At 48.9% G+C, this 18428-nt stretch overlaps 1 protein-coding gene across 2 annotated transcripts in view; it reads right to left on the bottom strand.

The window, feature by feature from the left end:
- Positions 1–18428, bottom strand: part of ZC3H13 (zinc finger CCCH-type containing 13) — a 1331719-nt gene that overhangs the window by 161916 nt on the left and 1151375 nt on the right. For both annotated transcript variants that reach the window (XM_069639959.1, XM_069639960.1), the window contains exon 17: positions 1075–1227. In XM_069639959.1, coding sequence (XP_069496060.1) covers positions 1075–1227 — 153 coding nt within the window. The remainder of the gene's footprint in view (positions 1–1074; positions 1228–18428) is intronic.

Genomic DNA, 18428 nt, shown 5'->3' with positions numbered 1-18428 from the left:
TTCTCCCCAACATGTATCTTTTAATGCACATGAATACATTATTACACAAACATTTCCAGTTAAAACATATTTTTACTCGCTTATAAGATACTCTCATTGGGAATTCGACTTACATTTGTAGGCCCTACAAAATGATTTTACTCCCGACTTTAAAAATAGGGAGTAAAATACTCCCACTTACAAATCCTATCTGGAGCACTGGTTGCAACCTTGTACTTTTGTGTATTTAAAAATTGCTTTTTGGGTGACCTTATTACTGCCACACTTTACATTGTTTGTATTGATGCCTACATTTTTGTTAACAACTTTTTGCAGACTACATTTTCACATGACTACATTTTCCTGGGGACATTTTCACATAGAACTGTCTGGGCAAGTAACTAAGGGGCAGCATTGTTGTAAACCCAACTTTAGTGGCAATACAAGTCTCTATTAGCCATTTTGTGTGTGCACCGTTTACTTGCTTCAAAATCTGATGAAGAAAAGTAATTGAACTGCTGTCCGATGTGTGGAACATGGAGTTAACGTTCAAGTCATTTGAAAATCCTGGTCAAAGCAAACAAAAGGAAAAATGTTTGATGCAAATAATGTAACATTCACAAAAAAGCAAACAAAAGGAAAAATGTTTGATCCAAATAATGTAACATTCACAAAGCAGAATCAGAATTGCGTACTTGTTGAATGTTCCAGCTTTCAGGAAAGCAGTGCTTTAATTGCTTGGATTTGTATGCCCAGCCATTAACGGGAAAAAGTGAAACTACAAGTTGTAGCATGAACAGATATTTTAACCGAAAAGCTGGGACTGGATAAAGGCTACCCTTATGACATGGGGCCAGTTTGCAACTCTGCCACATGAACTACTTGAAAAGATGCAGAACCAAAACTTTTTTAAAGTAAATACCACTTCTACCCTGTTTTGTATATGTGCACTTACTAGTTACAGTGCTACTATATATTCAATTCTACAATCTTTTCTGATCTTTCGTTTGGTAGTTGAGGAAAAATCTTAGGGAACAGAAAAATGAATCCAGTAGTTTGCTTAGATCACAAAAATAAATCCAGTCATCTGCTTACCTGAAATTTTCTCATCATCCTGTTGGTCTTCTCTTTTCTCAGCATCATCAGCCAAAATCTCATCCAATTCATCATCACTAATTGGTTCATACTCTCCACCACCACCAGAGCCCAAGGACTGCGCATCATCAATCTTCACTTCACCCTCTCCCGCTGCAAGAGAAATATAGATTTAGGTACAGAAATACCAAATTGTTATACTATTATGCGAAAAATAGTCATACTGTAAACCTCTTTGGAGGGAATGAATCCCTTTCGGGCCAGGAATCCTAACTACATGGACATCACCACAGCACTACATCATGTATTTTGAAACTGTAGCCTACACAGCTCATGTTGATCAATTTCCCTCTATTCTAATTACTGGGAGATTGAGGGGGGATTACATTTCACCCCCAGGAGCCATCTCTTCATATTTAGAGAGCAGCTTTGAAGCATGCTAGGCCTTTATACACCCAAGCACTGAAGGGGAGGCAGGCAGGACCTAAGTAAATCTGAGAAAGATTTAAATGCTGGAGAACTACATTTACAAGTAATTAATTCTTCAGTATTATATCTTTCATAGATTCACATCCTTCAATAGAACGCAAAGCTGTATAGCATAATGGGGAAAGGTAGAAAGAGGATGATCATAACCTATCAAAAAAAGATGTTTGAGTTCTGCCTGTCTCACTGAAGACCCAGTCTTGGAATCAACAATAAGAGAGAAATGCTTAGAGAATGTAGGACGAGTTCTCCAACTCAACAGTCACACCTGCAATGAATGCTGTACTTGCCCTTTTAACCTGGTCGAGTGGGCCGTCACTTGTGCATTGGTTAGACTGCCTACACCAGGGGGGCCAATAACTATATACAAACACATACACAAAACTGGTTGAGACGCTACTTCGAAAGGGACTGAGCCTTAGTCGGTCCGTTGCTCCGTAATTCCCTGGTTTTATCTATTGAGAAATGAGACCATACTTTAATTGTTTTGATCCCTAAGCCAGGTAATGATCATCCTCAATGTGGCAATTACAGACCTATATCTCTGCTGAATGTGGATTTAAAGATCTTTACTAAGATATGGGCAAATAGGTTGAGTGACTATATAGGCAAACTGATAGAGAAATCCCAAGTAGGATTTATGTTGTGGAGGTTTGGGTACGTTAACATTAGAACGATTTTGGATATATTGGGGGTGAAAGAGAGTGAAAAAAAACATTGATACTGCAATTTCTTGATGTGGAGAAGATCTTCGACAGGGTTAATTGGAAGTTCATGGAATACACTTCTCGAATAATGGGATTTGGCCTAGTCTTCATAAGGGTAATAAATAGTTTTGTGAAATATCAGCGAGGGTCCAAGTGAATGGGCTAGTGTCGGGTTGGTTTCAATTGCCAAGAGGTACTAGGAAAGGGTGTCCATTGTCCCCATATTTATTTAACCTGGCAATGGAACCATTAACTGCATACATTAGACAGAGTTGTGTTATATGTGGGATTCAAATAGGAGAGGAAGAATTGAAAATACCTGCTTACGCAGATGATATGACAATGTTACTTTCCTAATCCGTAGGAATGTAGTTCAATGCTGAAATCGATGTTTGAAGAAGTCGGAAAACTGTCAGGACATAAGATCAATTGGAACAAGACAGAAATATTCCCACTGGCAGTTAAGTGTGATATGAATGTAGTTGGCAACATGGAATTGTAGGGGGTCGTCATCTGGAGTGAAATATTTAGGAATACAGATTATTAGGGATTTAAGGAGAATAACTCAAGTTAATATTGATATGGTAATCGGGAAAATATTGCTCGACATTAGAAAATGAGAAAGACTGGTTGGGCGCTGTTGCACAGCCGCAAGATGGCCGCGTAAAGTAGGAGCTCCGTTCCTCGAGAAGTAATCCTACTGAAATATCCGCTATTGCGCCATCGAGAACCGATTTGGATACACACTGAGGCAGAAGAGGCAATCGGGCATACTCTGTCCAAATACTGAGCACAATCTGCCACCGCAGCCCGAGATAACCGTGCCACAAGAGAGCGTGGATTTGGCACTGAGGAGGCACACGCAGAGCGGGGGGAGGTTCCCTGTTCCACTCCGGCAGAGCAAACGTGAGCTGCAGCAGCCAGACAACACCTGCAGCCGACTCCCGAGGCGACCCCCACGCTGGGGCTAGAAATATCAGCCCGACCCTTTTACTGCGGGCAGCCCGAACGCATATATACATCGCGACGAAATAACACAGCAGGAGCCAACAACTAACTGCAGTATACTATGCTCGGCCCCCACGGAACGTGGGGCCAACAGATGCCCCCGAGCCCAGGCAGCAGGCTTGTCCCTGCCCACAGCCACAACCAGAGGGGGACACCATCCCCCAACCCCACTGACAGGAGCTCCGGTTGGCAGACACAACAGCTTGTAGCAGGGCTCCAGCTGAGCAATCCGGCAGAGCGATCATGAGCTACAGCAGCCAGAGAAAACCCGCAGCAGCGCCCCAGGGTCACACAGGGGGGCCCAGAAACATCAGCCTAATCCTTCACTGCGGACAGCCTGGGCGTAAATATGCGCCATAGCTGACAACATTGCAGGAGCGGACTACTGGCTGCGACATACTGCAGCACACTGCGCCCAGCCTCTGCCGAGCGAGGGGCCAACGGACGCAACACGAACGACAGGCTTACACCTGCACACTGCCACATCCATAGGGGGACACCATCTCAGGACCCCAGTGACAGGGCTCCGGATTGAAGCCACGACAGCTCGTACCAGGGCTCGGGCTGTGCAGCGGCACGCAGACCGTGGCTGTCCTGACAGGGGGGCGGGGCGGGGCAGGGGGAGACCAAGCACCGCATCAGGTGCGGTCACGTCCCCCCTCTCACACACAGACGGATGCAGCAGCTGGACTGTGCAGCAGTAGAGCCCGAACACCTGGGCAGGACGGACCCGGAGGGTGGGCGGAGATCGGCCTGTACCCCCGGCAGTGATTCGGAACCCTTGCTGCAGTACAACAAGGTAGGACCATAAGAGCTGGCCCTGTCCTGCTGATCAGCACACTGCGCAGCCAACAGCTGCACGCCAACACTGCCACGCGTGGGTGGCAACCCGGTGCCATAGCAGACCCCAATGCCCATGCCTGGAACTGCTCCCTACAAACATTATTGACACCAATCCATCCTCCGACATCTGGCTCTGAGATCAACACAACACACATACTGGGGGCACGGACAGTGCAGCGCTGAACCGCCTGGCTCCCGCGCGCTGTGACCTGGAATCCCCCACCTCTTAATAGATCAGCACAGATAGAGCGCCCCACAGCACATACTCCTTAGCGGCGATCCTGTATTTCAAAGGATAACTCCTAGTGTAAAACACACCTGGACCGGCCGGTGACCACTACACTGAAAATCCACATGCAGCCCGTTACAACTGCCATAGTGAAAGGCACTGAAATAACTATTCTACAGATTGACGGCTCACCGGAGGCCAAACATCCTGCAGCGCCTACACAGAGGCCCATTGACGAGATAACCGCAACCCGAAAATCCTACGACCGCCATCATGACCAAGGGCTCCCAAAGGAAGAAAAGCCCAATGGACCCCTTCACGGACCCAAGACCAGACCCAGTTGAACCTCTTCCATCCCCCAGTACTACACAATTACAACCACCGGAGGAAAACTCAAGGGATGACTACATGCTACAAACCATGCAAAATAGGTTCTTGGCAATTAACATGAAATTAGACGATATAGTGGGCACCATTGGATCGGTGAAAACAACAGTAGGAAAGGAAAGCGGCTGCACCACAGAAGCAGAAGGGCGCATTAGCACAAACAAGGACAATATAACACACCACGATCGCACTCTAACCACAATACAGACAGAACTAAAAAAGGTGTTTAATAAATGTGAAGATTTAGAATCAGGGTCCAGGCGGAATAATATTAGGGTGGTAGGGGTTCCAGAGACGGCAACAAAGGGCCTCAAAACTCTTTGGCTCTACAGGGTTTTCGCCACAATTCTTAGTTGAGCGAGCGCACTGTGCTCGTACGCCTCCCCCACGCCCTGGCACCGCGCCTTGAACAATCATCGCCAGGTTTTTAAACTACCTGGACAGAGACATGGTACTTCGACTGGCCAGGGAGAAAGGCACGCTGCAATATCATTCTAGCAGAATACACATCTATCCAGACTTTGCAGACAGCGTCCAGACACAAAGATGATCTTATGACTCAGTTAAGCGCCTCCTCCGGGCCAGACAAAACCCTTACTCACTAATGTTCCTGGCGAAGCTTCGGATACAACATAATGGAAGGGCACATTTTTTCGAAGACACAGTACAAGCGACAGCTTATGTGGAGTCACATATACCCGTACCCCACCCACCCCAGCACCCGGAATACCACACAATATTGAAGAGGAAAATCTAGAAGGAAATGACAGAGGCGAAGGTCACCGCACTCAACTCGGATAAGCCCTACAGCACGTGAAATAGACGACAAACACAAATTAACTGAGGAACGTAGAGCTACATGGAAGGCAGGGCAGTCAACATGAACCCTTGGGGTGCGCCCAACAGTTCACGAAGGTCACATCAAGTTGGGGAGATGGTGAGGGAGGGGGGAGGGAACGGGGAACACAGGTGGGAATGAAGACGTTTAATATTCAAGTCGACAGGTCTGCAGTTAATATAGCAGTCCTGAGATGGAAAGTTCGAAAAAGTTGTGGCAACGCCAATACAGTGAACAACATATACAGACCCTGCCAAGCTATGGGGGCAGGGGAGGGCGAGAAGCATACATTTGAAAGAACATGGCATTTCAAATAATACCGATCTCCTGGAATATCAGGGGACTAAATAATCCTATCAAGGCAAGGAAGATACAGGCCTAACTCGACGTCACACCCCCAACATCGTCATGCTGCAAGAGACTTGCGCTCTAGAATCCATACACAAGCAAATGGTGCATAAGTGGGGAAAAAACAGATATAACACTGACTACTCATCTCAAGAAAGGGGGGTAATAACACTTATAAGACCACAGACTTCAGAATGGGAACCACCAACATAGACCCAGAAGGTAGATATGCGAGTCTCCGGCTTGTTGATTATTGTTCCCATCACCTTCGTGAACTCCTATGGTCCCAATACGGACGATCCGACTTTCTACGTTAAGATTGCAACACTGATAGGCCGCGTCCCAGGCGCCCTGGTTTTATGGGGCAGAGATTTCAATACTATATTGGACCCCGCCATAGATAAGTCAAATGTGAAACAGAACTAAAGCAGCAAGCGCTATTATCCAGATAATGAAACCATACAGCTTAACAGATGTTTGGAGGACAGCACCCCTGATGCTGAAGGAGAACAAGTTACTCTCTTACCTGATAACGTTCTTTCGATGGGATGGTCCGACGACGTAGTCCATATCTATGACAGGTAATAAACAGCTGTGCTGCTTTGGAAAACTTTCGGCGCCTGCGTCCTGCGTCGATGACGTCGATACGCTGTCCTCGAGGGCCTCCGTTGAGCCGACGTCATGGATGTTATAAGTAGGACACATGACGCCCTTAGCCTCAGTTGTAGTGTTTTCCCCAGAACGTGTGGCACCAATCTTCTACCAGTGTGACCACAGAAAGCCTTGCGGAAACGAAAGCTGCAATCGCATAAGAAATTCAGTAGCGGGGCAGGTAGGGAGGGAGCGATATGGAATACGTCGTCAGACCATCCCATCGAAAGAACGTTACCAGGTAAGAGTGTAACTTGTTCTTCGAGCGGATTGGGTCATCTGACGTATTCCATATCTATGTCAGACTCCCAAAGCAGTACCAACGTATGGGGGAGGGTAAAAGAATTTAGAAATTTAGAATGCCCAATCAAATTGCAGAGTAAAGGACCGCCTTGCCAAAGGCCATATCCTGCCCATGGATAGAATCTAGGGAGTAGTGTCGTACAAAAGTATGGACCGAAGCCCAAGTGGCTGCATCAAAGATGTTACAAATAGGAACACCCCTCTGCAGGGCAGTAGAGGCAGCCATACCCCTAGTAGAATGGGCCCGTAAGCCTACGGGAGGGTCCTTACCCGCCAAGCGGTAACATTCAGAAATTGCCAAGATAATCCATCTAGACAAAGTCTGCTTAGTAGCAGCTTGTCCAAAACGCCTTCCAGCATAACCAATAAAGAGCTGATCGTCCACTCTGACCCGAGACATGTGTGAAATGTAGAAACTTAAAGCTCTCCTAGGATCCAAACTATGGAGCCTTTACTCGTCCTTACCAGGATGAGGAGGAGGAGGATAGAATGCCAGAAGAATGACCTTCTGGCTTAAATTAATTTCCGATACCACTTTCGGAGAAACGAAGGACGGACTGCAAGGACAACCCTGTCCTTATGAAACACCGTGAAGGGTGGCTTAACAGAAAGTACCTGCAACTCACTCACTCTGCGAGCGGAAGTAACCGCAACTAAAAATACAGTTTTAAGGGTTAACAGTCTCAAAGGAGAGGAATGTAAATGCTCAAATGGAGCACCCATTAGGAATTTTAGAACAAGGTTCAAATCCCAACCAGGCACCTGGAAAGGTGACGGTGGAAACACATTAGTGAGCCCTTTCAGAAACTGAGAAATGAAAGGAATTTTGAAATAAGAACACTTCTCAGACGAGTGCTTAAATATGGACAGCGCCGCCAGGTAACCTTTAATGGTACCCACTTGCAGGCCCTTGTGGGCTAAAAAAAAGCAAAAAAGACAGAACCACTGGAATGTCACATGAGAAAGGATCAACATTCTTAACCCTGCACCAGTCGCAGAACTTCAGCCAACGGCACTGTTACAGGGACTTTGTTGCAGGCCGTCTGACCGAAAGCAACACCTCCATAATGTCTTCAGGGAGGTCCCAATCCTTATACCTCAACCTGTCAGAAGCCAAGGTTGAGGGATCTGACCTCTGGATGGAGAACCTGAGCCCCCTCCCGTGAGAGCAGATCATCTCGGTAGGAAAGACAACGTGGAGGGCAGATGGACAAGTCGAGAAGGTCCGGGTACCACGTCCTCCGTTCCCACGCCAGAGCAATGAGGATCATCCGGGAACCGAACCTGTGCAGCCTCCGCAGCACTTGCGGGATGACGGGGACAGGAGGATATGCGTACATCAGTGGGAAGGGCCACTCCACCACGAACGCCTCCCCTAAGGCTCCTCTTGGAGGAAATTCCCGCAAGCAGAACCTTTCGCACTTCCGGTTGACACTGAAGTCAGCCGGAAGTTGTGGGGTCCCCCAAAGAGCGAAGATCTCCAGGAGAATCTCCTGCGTCCGTCACGATAGTCACCTCCAGCCAGGGTAGCCAAAATGGAGCCCCCTTCATCAGATTGCCTTCGACGGCCCACCACAGAAGGTCCTGGGCGACGGAGAGCGGCACCTTAACGGGATCCGACATCCTGCCGGAGGACCGTGACCACTGCATCTTGAGAGCCCATTGCAGAGATCTCATCCGCAACCTGGCCTCTGGCACCAGAAGAATGCAGGATGCCATGACACCGGGCAACCTCAAGAACTCGAACGCTGGGAGACTCTGGGCATGTTGAAACTTGTGAACCATCTGCTGAATGTGATGAGCCCTCAGCTGGGGAGGGAAACACTGCCCCAGGGATGTGTCGAGCACTGCTCCGATGTACTGGAGCCGCTGTGTTGGTATCAGGTGGGACTTCTTTAAGTTGAGGGAGAAGCCCAGCTTGTGAAACGAGTGGCAGGTGACTGACGGATGATCCAGGACTTGCTCAGGAGAGCGCGCCCTGGTCAACCAATCGTCCAGGTAGGGGTAGACGTGAATACCCCCCTTTCCTGAGATACCGTGCCACCACCGCCATGAGCTTGGTGAAGACCCTCGGGGCGGAGGTCAATCCGAATGGCAGGACCCGAAACTGAAAGTGCGAGTCGCCAACCGCGAACCTCGGGTACTTCTTGTGCTTGGGATGGATCGGCACATGAAAGTAAGCGTTGTTTAGGTCGAGAGACACCAACCAGTCCTGCAGTTGAAGGGCCTGGAGGACTTGATACAGAGTAACCATCTTGAACTTGTCCTTCCCGAGGAGCTTGTGCAAGTCCATGATGGGTCTCGATCCCCCCCGTCTTTCTTCGAAATCAAATAAATAAGGGGAATACCATCCCTTGTTCCTCTCCGCTACAGGCACCAGTTCTATGGCGCCTTTCTCCAGCAGGGCTTGTATTTCCTACGCAAGGAGCGGATCCGGACTCTTCAAAGAGATTCCCTGGTCGATTGTCGTGAGGCCTCTGCCGGAAAGGAAGACAGTAGCCGTGGGTGTTAGGCAGAAACCTGTGCAGTTCCCTTAGGGACCACTGCAAAAAGTTTACGACTACAGGTGTTGGCAGTAAACCCAATTGGTAGCAGTCTGTACCACCCAGATTTACCTGGTAGCTGTGGCTGAGCAGTCAGACTTCTCTCAAGAAGAGTTAGGCAGTATAAAGAGTATACACATTAGGTACAAAAATACAGTAGCACAAGCAAACACTGACCAGAGCTTGGGTATAAAAGTATATATAATTATTTATTTAAAAACACACTTGTAAAAATACACTGGCACTAATATGTCAAGCAAGTTCAAACACAGTCACTAGAAATATATACACCTCCCTGATTAATTATTCGACAAGTCTTAGGAAAAGAACACCACTTATTATCAATACAGGGGTGAGCGCTTAACCAAGATGGCACTCCAATAATTTTTTTAAAAAGGGAGGGAAAAGACAGAATTAGGAAAGCACACAATACCAACACTTTTAAAAGAACCACAGAAAGTCAAGAAAGGCAGGGTCTACTGTAGAGCAAGAAAGTTCATAGGCCAGGCCCACTCTTGGAGATAGCAAGGCGGAATGTGCCCAAGATCACACAGTTGAAGTACACTTTAAAAGTCCCTGCAGATAGTTCAAAAGGAGTTGGATCAGTTCAGAAAAGTTAGTTAACAGGTCCCAGGTCACCCCAGGATAGAGAGTCAAGTATTTACGGGACACCTTGAACAGTCTGTTGCAAGGGAGACCAGGCAGGACACAATACCTGAAATGGTGAGACAGCTCCAGCAGGGGCAGTTGTTCCTGGCAGTGGGTGCAAGTCGGTGCTTCGTCCAGGGGAAGAGAAGATCTCAACGTGGAGGAAAGCTGGAGGTCGTTGCACTGCCAGGGAAGAAACCAGCCGCGAAGTTTCTCGGTTAAAAGGTACTACCCTTTTATTCGCGGTAGTGGTGAAGCGTGGCTAGCCAGCCGCCGGGGTGCTTGGCACGGACGATTCGACCATGAGACGATCCAGGAAGGTGAAAAGAGGGCGAACTGGTTAACCCCACCAGTTCAAAGGAAGAAGACTCTCCATGATGAAGATCTTCTCCGTCGTCGGGAAGTGGTGAGGCTGTTCAGCAGGGCTCCACCGATGGTGTCGTCGTTGCAGGTCGGCTCAGATTCTCCCTCTTTGGATTCTTTAGGTCCTGTGGCGACTTCTGAAGTTCCAGTCCCCAAAGCCCTGCTTTTATGCAGAAAACCCCCATTCACCAGTCCTAGCTGTCACTCAAACATGCTAAGTGGTGAGCCGGGCGGCTCACCACTGGGCCAATCACACAAGAGTGCGACTTGAGTTGCTGAGGCAACTCAGTCCAGGGTGCCTATTCCCCCTTCCCACACATCCTGTAGACCCAGACAGAGTGGCACCACTTCTGTGCAGAAGCCCGCCAAAAGTGGAACAAAGAGCTCCACTTGGGTTGGAGTTACAAAAGCAAACACAAACGCCATTTTAAAACCGAGTCCTGGCAAAAAGACCCAACCGGGGAATACATATTAAATAAATAACCAAAAAAATGGTGCTTTTAAAATGAATGGGAAAATCCCATAGGAAATATTCTGGTGGAATATTTCGCGTGGTAACCACTGCCACCAGCCAGAAACTCGACGAGGGGGGACTGCACAGTGCCCCCTCGAAAAACAGACCCAGGGGCAATCTAATTACCCCTACCAGTACTTCCACAATATGATGGTTTGTACTGGTTCTGTTCACAATTTAAGACTAGTAAAGTCAATGGTGAATTTACATGCCCTGGGAGACAGTAGTCAGTCCCAAGGTATGGAGTCTATGTTTGAGGGTCACTATGACACCCCTGTGTTACTGCACTGAGGGTGCTGTGTAACACATCCCAAAAAACACATGAAGCCCTATGGAGTAAAAGACCCCATAGCCCATAAAACACATTACAAAGTTAAAGGACATTCTCAAATCATGCCTAAGAGTGGGAGAAAAAGAGTCTCACTCTTAGAAGGAGAAAAAATAAACCCTAAAAATCCAGCAAAGCTGCTGGGGGACTCACTAGGTTTGGGAAATTAGCCTATACAGAGAATGTTCCCTAACAGTGGGCTATGATCTCCAGAACCCACACATCTGAAGTAATGGCAAGGCATTCTACAAGATGCTGCGCCTGCCTTCCCCCAACCGGCGAACCATGGGACATGGCCTCATGACTGAGCTGAAGCGGCTGCGGCATTGCCTGAGGGTAAAGAGGCAACTGCCCGAGCGGCCTTGGCACCTACAGTACCTTGCTTTCCACCTCTGGTACTCCTACGGTGGCCCCTTTGACTTGCAGCTCCTCTCGATCTACTAAAGGATGAGTAATATCAAGAGGAACCTCCCCTCCATTGCTGTCCCCTAGGACGAAAAGGCGGAAGTTGGCGACCTGCAGCGCTCAACGACTTTGCTGCAGCTTTGGAGGTCTGCAACCTGTCAAGGCTCTCGTCAGCCTTGCTGCCAAAAAGATGTTCACCATCAAAGGGCATGTTGAGGAGCCGGCTTTGCACATCAGGCGCAAACCACGACTTCCGCAACCACGCAAATCTGCGTATGACTGTGCTCGCCGCCATGGACCGGCTGATGCAATCTGCCATGTCCAGACCCGACCGAAAGGATTCACACATGGCATCCTTGCCATCCTGACCAAGAGCAAGAAAGCCATCCCGTTCCTCCCCTTCGGGAATACGTTCAGCCGCCAAAGAGACAGTTCCACAGAGAATGAGTGAAACGTGCTAAGGCACACATGGAGTTGGCTGCCTGTAAAGCCATACCCCCTGAAGAAAACACTTTCTTCGCACAGCCATCAAAACGCTCGTCATCCCCATCAGGAGGGATGGTGGGGTACGACGCCTGTTTTGCCTGGGCCGTAGCCGCCTGCACCACCAAACTCTCCGGAGTGGGGGGCGTAGTCAAGTAGCTGGGGTCGCTACTGGCTGGACAATATTTCTTCCGCAAGGACTTGCTCACTGCAGGGAGACTCTCCGGACAAGTCCAAGCCGCTGCCACCCTTCTCTGCAAGGCCATATGGAATGGGAGTACCGGGTCAGTTGGTGGACCTTGGTCAAGGATATCCGTCAGGTCATCCTGCAGAAAATCCACTGGTGGCGCAGACCACCCCAAGTATTCCGTTACCCTCTATATAAGGCGCTGATACGAGGACTCGGCGTGGGTGCCAGGCTCAGGCCTACTGAAGTCCACCTCCGGAGAGGTGTCCAAACCCCTAGCGTCGTGCAACGACTGACGCAGGTTTTCAAGCTGGCTATGACCAGACAAAATCTCATCGGGGACCTCAACAGGAGCCAAACCTTCATCCTCAGACCCTTCATCCACCTCAGAAATATAATCCAGAGGCTGGAATGAGGGCACAGAAAAAGGGACAAAGACATTTTTAGCCTTGGCCAGAGCCTTTATAGGGGGTTCCACCGTGCCACGGGGTACCTCCGTCAAAACAGCCTCGAAAGGCATCGAGGGCGTCGATGGAATCGGCGTCGACTGTGTCGCAGACGGCTTCGACACAGTCCTCGAGGGCGGAGCCCCGAGCGTGTCTTTCGACAGCCTGGGAGCCGATGGCGTCGATGGCTTCCTCGGAGGCAAAGCCTTGAGAGAGTCCCTCGACGCCAAAGGCGATGAGGCCTTCTTCGAAGACCTCAAAGGCTCCGACGGTCTCGAGGGCGTCGAGGACCGGGACCTGGAACGGGCATGTCTAGAGCGACCATCCTTGTCCGACTGTGACCTCGAAGGCGCCCGGTGATCGCGACAACCGCTCGAGCCCGAAGGCGTGCGAGTGGTGTCTCTAGCACGGTCACGGCCGGCGTTTTTCAACGGCGCAGACGGACCGGAGCCCTGCGACTGGAAAATCACCATCTCCTGCCGAAATGAATCCCATTCGGCAGGAGTGGAATGCTTGTTGGGACAAGCAACCCGCCGACTGGCGGAGTCCTCGGACGAGGAAGACGACCGGTGACGGCGCTTCCGTGAATACCTCGAAGAGGCAGAGGAATGGCGGGACCAGTACCCCCGGACTGACGACGATGCAGAGAGTCGCCCCTCGAATCGTCCGTCGAATACCCAGTGGATCTCGACTTCCGAGGCTTGGCCACCTTGCCAACAGAAAGCTTCTTCTTATGCTCCCACAAGGCCTTCGACGTAAGCGACTGGCAGTCTACACAATCATCTGTGTCGTGGTCCTCGCGGAAGCACCAGAGGCAGGCGTCGTGCGAGTCCGTCAACAACATCTTGGACCCGCAGTTCTGACACTTCTTAAAATCCGGCCACGGGGTAGCAGAAGACGAAGACATCATGAATCTTCACAAACGAACAGGTTCGAGGAACCGAAAGAACAGAACTAGGAAGGACCGAGGCGTGCCGAGATCTCCTAAGCGAACACGTTCGCGGAAAAAACTAAGGCTACGGGCGTCATGCGTCCTACTTATAACATCCGGTGACGTCAGCTCGACGGAGGCCCTTGAGGACAGCGTATCGACGTCATTGACTCAGAAGATTTTCCGAAGCAGTACAGCTGTGGCGATTACCGGTCATAGATTTGGAATACGTCGGAGGACCCAATACCCTCGAAATACACTTACTACTCCTCCGTGCAGGACGCCCATTCCCAGATCGATTTCTTGGTGATATCGGAGTCATATACAACCGGAAAATGCCAAACCACTATCTTACCACGCACGTGGTCAGACCACTCGCTGATAGTACTGGAATTAGCCCGAGATGAAACAGGCACACCCAGACCCGCATGAGAATGCCCCCGACTGCGCTGCTGGATAGCTCCTTTGCAGAAACTTTGAGGATTTGCCAACAAAGAAAAAGTTGTCCCCTTTCCCATTGTACAGATTGTCAAATGCCCTCCTTACATTGGTGGGGCATAAACTGGTTCCTGCCTTGTCCCTGTCTGAATCTACACTAGGTCTTGGACAAAGGGACTACTGAGAAACTTGCAACATTCCCCTGCGCTGGTCACGGTCTATGTCTGTTTCTACAGTTTGTACCACGCCTCTATTGATTCAGGCCCTGTACGTACCAAACTGGAAACAAATGACCATATACAACCAAGTGTATTGAAAAAATAATTGGTATGGAACAGGTGTGTGGTGAAATACTGACAAATTCACAGTGACACATATATACAGTGTTCAAACGAAAACCAAATATAACCATGTTTCACTTTACATATTCAGTGCCAAAGATTTGGTATACAAAGTAGAGAGAAGCATACATTCATCTTTAGTGGTTCTTAAAAGACATATTCCTCATGACATACAATTGCACTAAACAATTAGAGCATATCCGGGATGTTGTGGGTGCTGTGAGGAACAGTTTCCTCTACGATTAGTCATTTGAGAGGGATTTTGACGACAGGTCTCATTTCAAATGCTAAGAATAAGTATTTGTTGAAAAGAGGTTATCTCGAATTTTGGCCTTTTGAACTTTGATAGACATTGACACATACTTCTCTGAAAACAAACATTCGGTACCCAGGTACAGCACAGTCTGGGAAACATTTGAAGTGTGGATACAGAGCACACTGATCGCTACATTGACAGGGATTCTAAAGTTTACAAGAGCGGACCTCCGGGAAATAGGAGGAGAGCTGAGGAAACTAGAAAATGAACACCACAATATGCACAACAAGGCTCTGCTAGGGATCATACAGGGCAACAGGCAAACGTTTGTGAGCTAGCAGAGCGGGAAACCTGATTTAGCTACAAGAAAATCCAGGCCCAGCACTATGGGGAGGCAGACCGCCCTGGAAAGCTACTAGCCGGTCTGATCAAAGGAGAACGAGATGCGCAACGCATTGGTGGCCTCACAAAACCTGATGGCCACACAACCATCCGACACGAGGATATCAACCAACTGTTCTGGAAATATTACCAAACAATTTATTCTAAGAACGAAAAAGTCAATACAGAAGAAGTGAGCAACTACCTGGCACAAACTAGACTCCTTACCCTAGATGAGATGTCCCAGATCAAGCTGAATAACTCAACAATAGATGAGATTACCGAGGTGGGATAGGGTTAGAGCTCTATAAAACGTACAAAGATGTATTAGCGCCGAAGCAGCTAAATGTCTGGGAAGAAGCGTGTGAAACTGGCAAACTGCCCCCCTCCTTAACAGAAGCAGTGATAACAGTATTGGCCAAACCTGGGAAACCAGCTGATGACATGGCATCATACCACCCACTATCCTTAATCAACTCTGATGCAAAAATCTTTGCCAAAGCCCTGGCTAACAGACTACTTCCGCACATGCCGGACCTGGTACACCAGGACCAGTCGGATTTTATACCAGGAAGATTGTTAGGAAGAATTCTCATAAATGTGCCAATTCCTCTCCACCTTAGAGACCCCCAGCTCTTTTGCTGAACTTTGGGACTTTGAATTTATTTTTCTATTTGTTTTCGGTGTTCTTTGATTATGGAGTTTTAGAAAACTGCATAGGCATCTCTTCAGGTGTGTTACACAGCACCCTCAGTGCAGTGACACAGGGATATCTTTTTGACTTCCCAAAGGTTTACATACCTTTTCTGCGATAAACTACTTTTTCCCAGAGAATGTAAAGTGAAGAACAAGTTACTTTCTTACCTGGTAACGTTCTTCCGATGGGATGTTCCTCCGATGTATTGCACATCTATGACAGTAATGACCACAGCTGTGCTGCCTCAGAAATTTTTCCGGTGTAGGCGTCCTGCCGCGATACGCTGTCCTTGAGGGCCGACGTCACCGGATGTTACATCTAGGACGCACTGCGCACGTAGCCTCAGTTGTAGTTTTTATTCCCAGAACGTGTGGCACCAATCTCCTGTCAGTATGACTGCAGAAAGCCTTGCGGAAACGTAAGCTGCAATCGCATAAGAAATTCTGTAGAGGGGCAGGCTGGGAGGATTCGATGTGGAATATGTCGGATGAACATCCCATCGAAAGAATGTTATCAGGTAAGAAAGTAACTTGTTCTTCGAGGGGATTGTGTCCTTCTGACGTATTCCACATCTATGACAGACTCCCAACGTCTGGAGGTGGGAAAAGGAATTTAGAATTTTAGAATGCCCAATCAAATTGTTGAATAGAGGACCGCCTTACCAAAGGCCAAATCTTGCCCAGGGATGGAGTTCAGGGAATAGTGTCTTACAAAAGTATGGACAGTGGCCCACGTGGCTGCTTCACAAATATTACGAATGGTAACGCCCTTCTGCAGAGCAGTGGAGGCAGCCACACCCCTCGTAGAATGAGCCCGTATGCCTACTGGAGGGTCCTTACCCGCCACACGGTAACATTCAGAGATCGTCAAAATGATCCTTCTGGACAAGGTCTACTTGGAAACAGCCTGACCCAAACGCCTTCCAGCGTATCCAACAAAGCGCTGATCGTCCACTCTGACCAGGGACATCCGTGAGAGATAGAAACTCAAAGCTCTCCTAGGATCCAACCTATGGAGCCTCTCCTCTTACTTACCAGGATGCGTAGGAGGATAAAACGCCGGAAGAATTACCTTCTGGCTCAAATGAAATTCCGACACAACCTTCGGCAGAAAAGAAGGACGAACCCCAAGGACAACCCTGTCCTCATGGAACACTGAAAGGTGGGTTGGCGGAAAGTGCCTGCAACTCACTCACTCTGCGAGCGGAAGTAACCGCAACTAAAAATACAGTCTTAAAGGACAACAGTCTCAACGGACAAGAATGTTAGGGCTCAAACGGAGCTCCCATTAGGATTTTTAAAACTAAGTTCAAATGCCATCCCAGCACCTGGAAAGGTGACGGTGGAAACACATTAGTTAGCCCTTTTAGAAACTGAGAAATCAAAGGAATCTTAAAATAAGAACACTCCTCAGATGAGCGCTTAAATATTGACAGCGCCGCCAGGTAACCCTTAATGGTACACACTTGCAGGCCCTTGTGGGCTAATGAAAGCAAAAGACAGAACTCCGGGAATGGAACATTGAAAACTATCCACATTCTGTACCTTGCACCAGTCCCAGACCTTTCTCCAATGGCAACGGTACAGGCATTTTGTTGCAGGCCTTCTGGCAAAAAGCAACACCTGCATCACGTCTTCAGGGAGGTCCCAATCCTTATACCTCAACCTTTCAGAAACCAAGCATGAAGGCTGAGAGACTTGACCTCTGAATGGAGAACCCGGCCCCCCGCCCGTGAGAGCAGAGCATCTCGATAGGGAAGACGGCGTGGAGGGCAGATGGACATGTCGAAAAGGTCCGGATACCACGCTCTTCTGGCCCATGCCGGAGCAATGAGGATCATTCGGGTACCGAACCTCCGTAACATCCGCAACACTTGCGGAATGACGGGGACTGGAGGAAGCGCGTACAGCAGTGAGAAGGACCACTCCACTACCAACACGTCCCCTAAGGCTCCTCTTGGAGGAAATTCCCACGAGCAGAATCTTTCGCACTTCCGGTTGACACTGGTGGCAAAGAGATCCACTTCTGGGGTACCCTAAATGGCAAAGATCTCCCAAAGAACTTCCTGAGCCAGCTCTCACTCGTGAGAGACCGTGCTCTGCCTGCTCAGAGCGTCCGCCGCCGCGTTTTCGTCTCTGGCCAGATGAACTGCCGAGATCTTAATTTCCTGCTGGATTGCCCAGAACCAGAGCTGCATCGCCTCTCTGCACAGTGGGAGTGACCCTGCCCCCACCTTTTTTGTTGAGGTAGTGCATGGCCACTGTATTGACCGTCATAATCAGGACACTCTTACCCCGCACAGTAGGCAGAAAAGCCTTCAGGGCTAGCCTGACAGCCCGCAGCTCTAACAGACTGATGTGGAGTCTGGACTCCGACAGAGACCAACGACAGCCGACTGTCAATGCGTTGGCATGAGCTCCCCATCCTGTGAGGGATGCGTCCGTCACGATCAAAATGGTGCTCCCCTCATCAGATTGCCTTCGACGGCCCACCACAGAAGGTCCTGGGCTACTGAGGGCAGCACCTGAACGTTTTCCGACATACTGCCAGAGAACTGCGACCACTGCATCTTGAGAGCCACTGCAGAGATCTC

The sequence above is a fragment of the Ambystoma mexicanum genome, chromosome 7q, assembly GCF_040938575.1.
Source record: "Ambystoma mexicanum isolate Mex_15411 chromosome 7q, UKY_AmexF1_1, whole genome shotgun sequence".
Classification (NCBI taxonomy): Eukaryota; Metazoa; Chordata; class Amphibia; order Caudata; family Ambystomatidae; genus Ambystoma; species Ambystoma mexicanum.
Note: the sequence above shows the minus strand (reverse complement) of the source record. Positions and strands in the feature narration are given on the sequence as shown.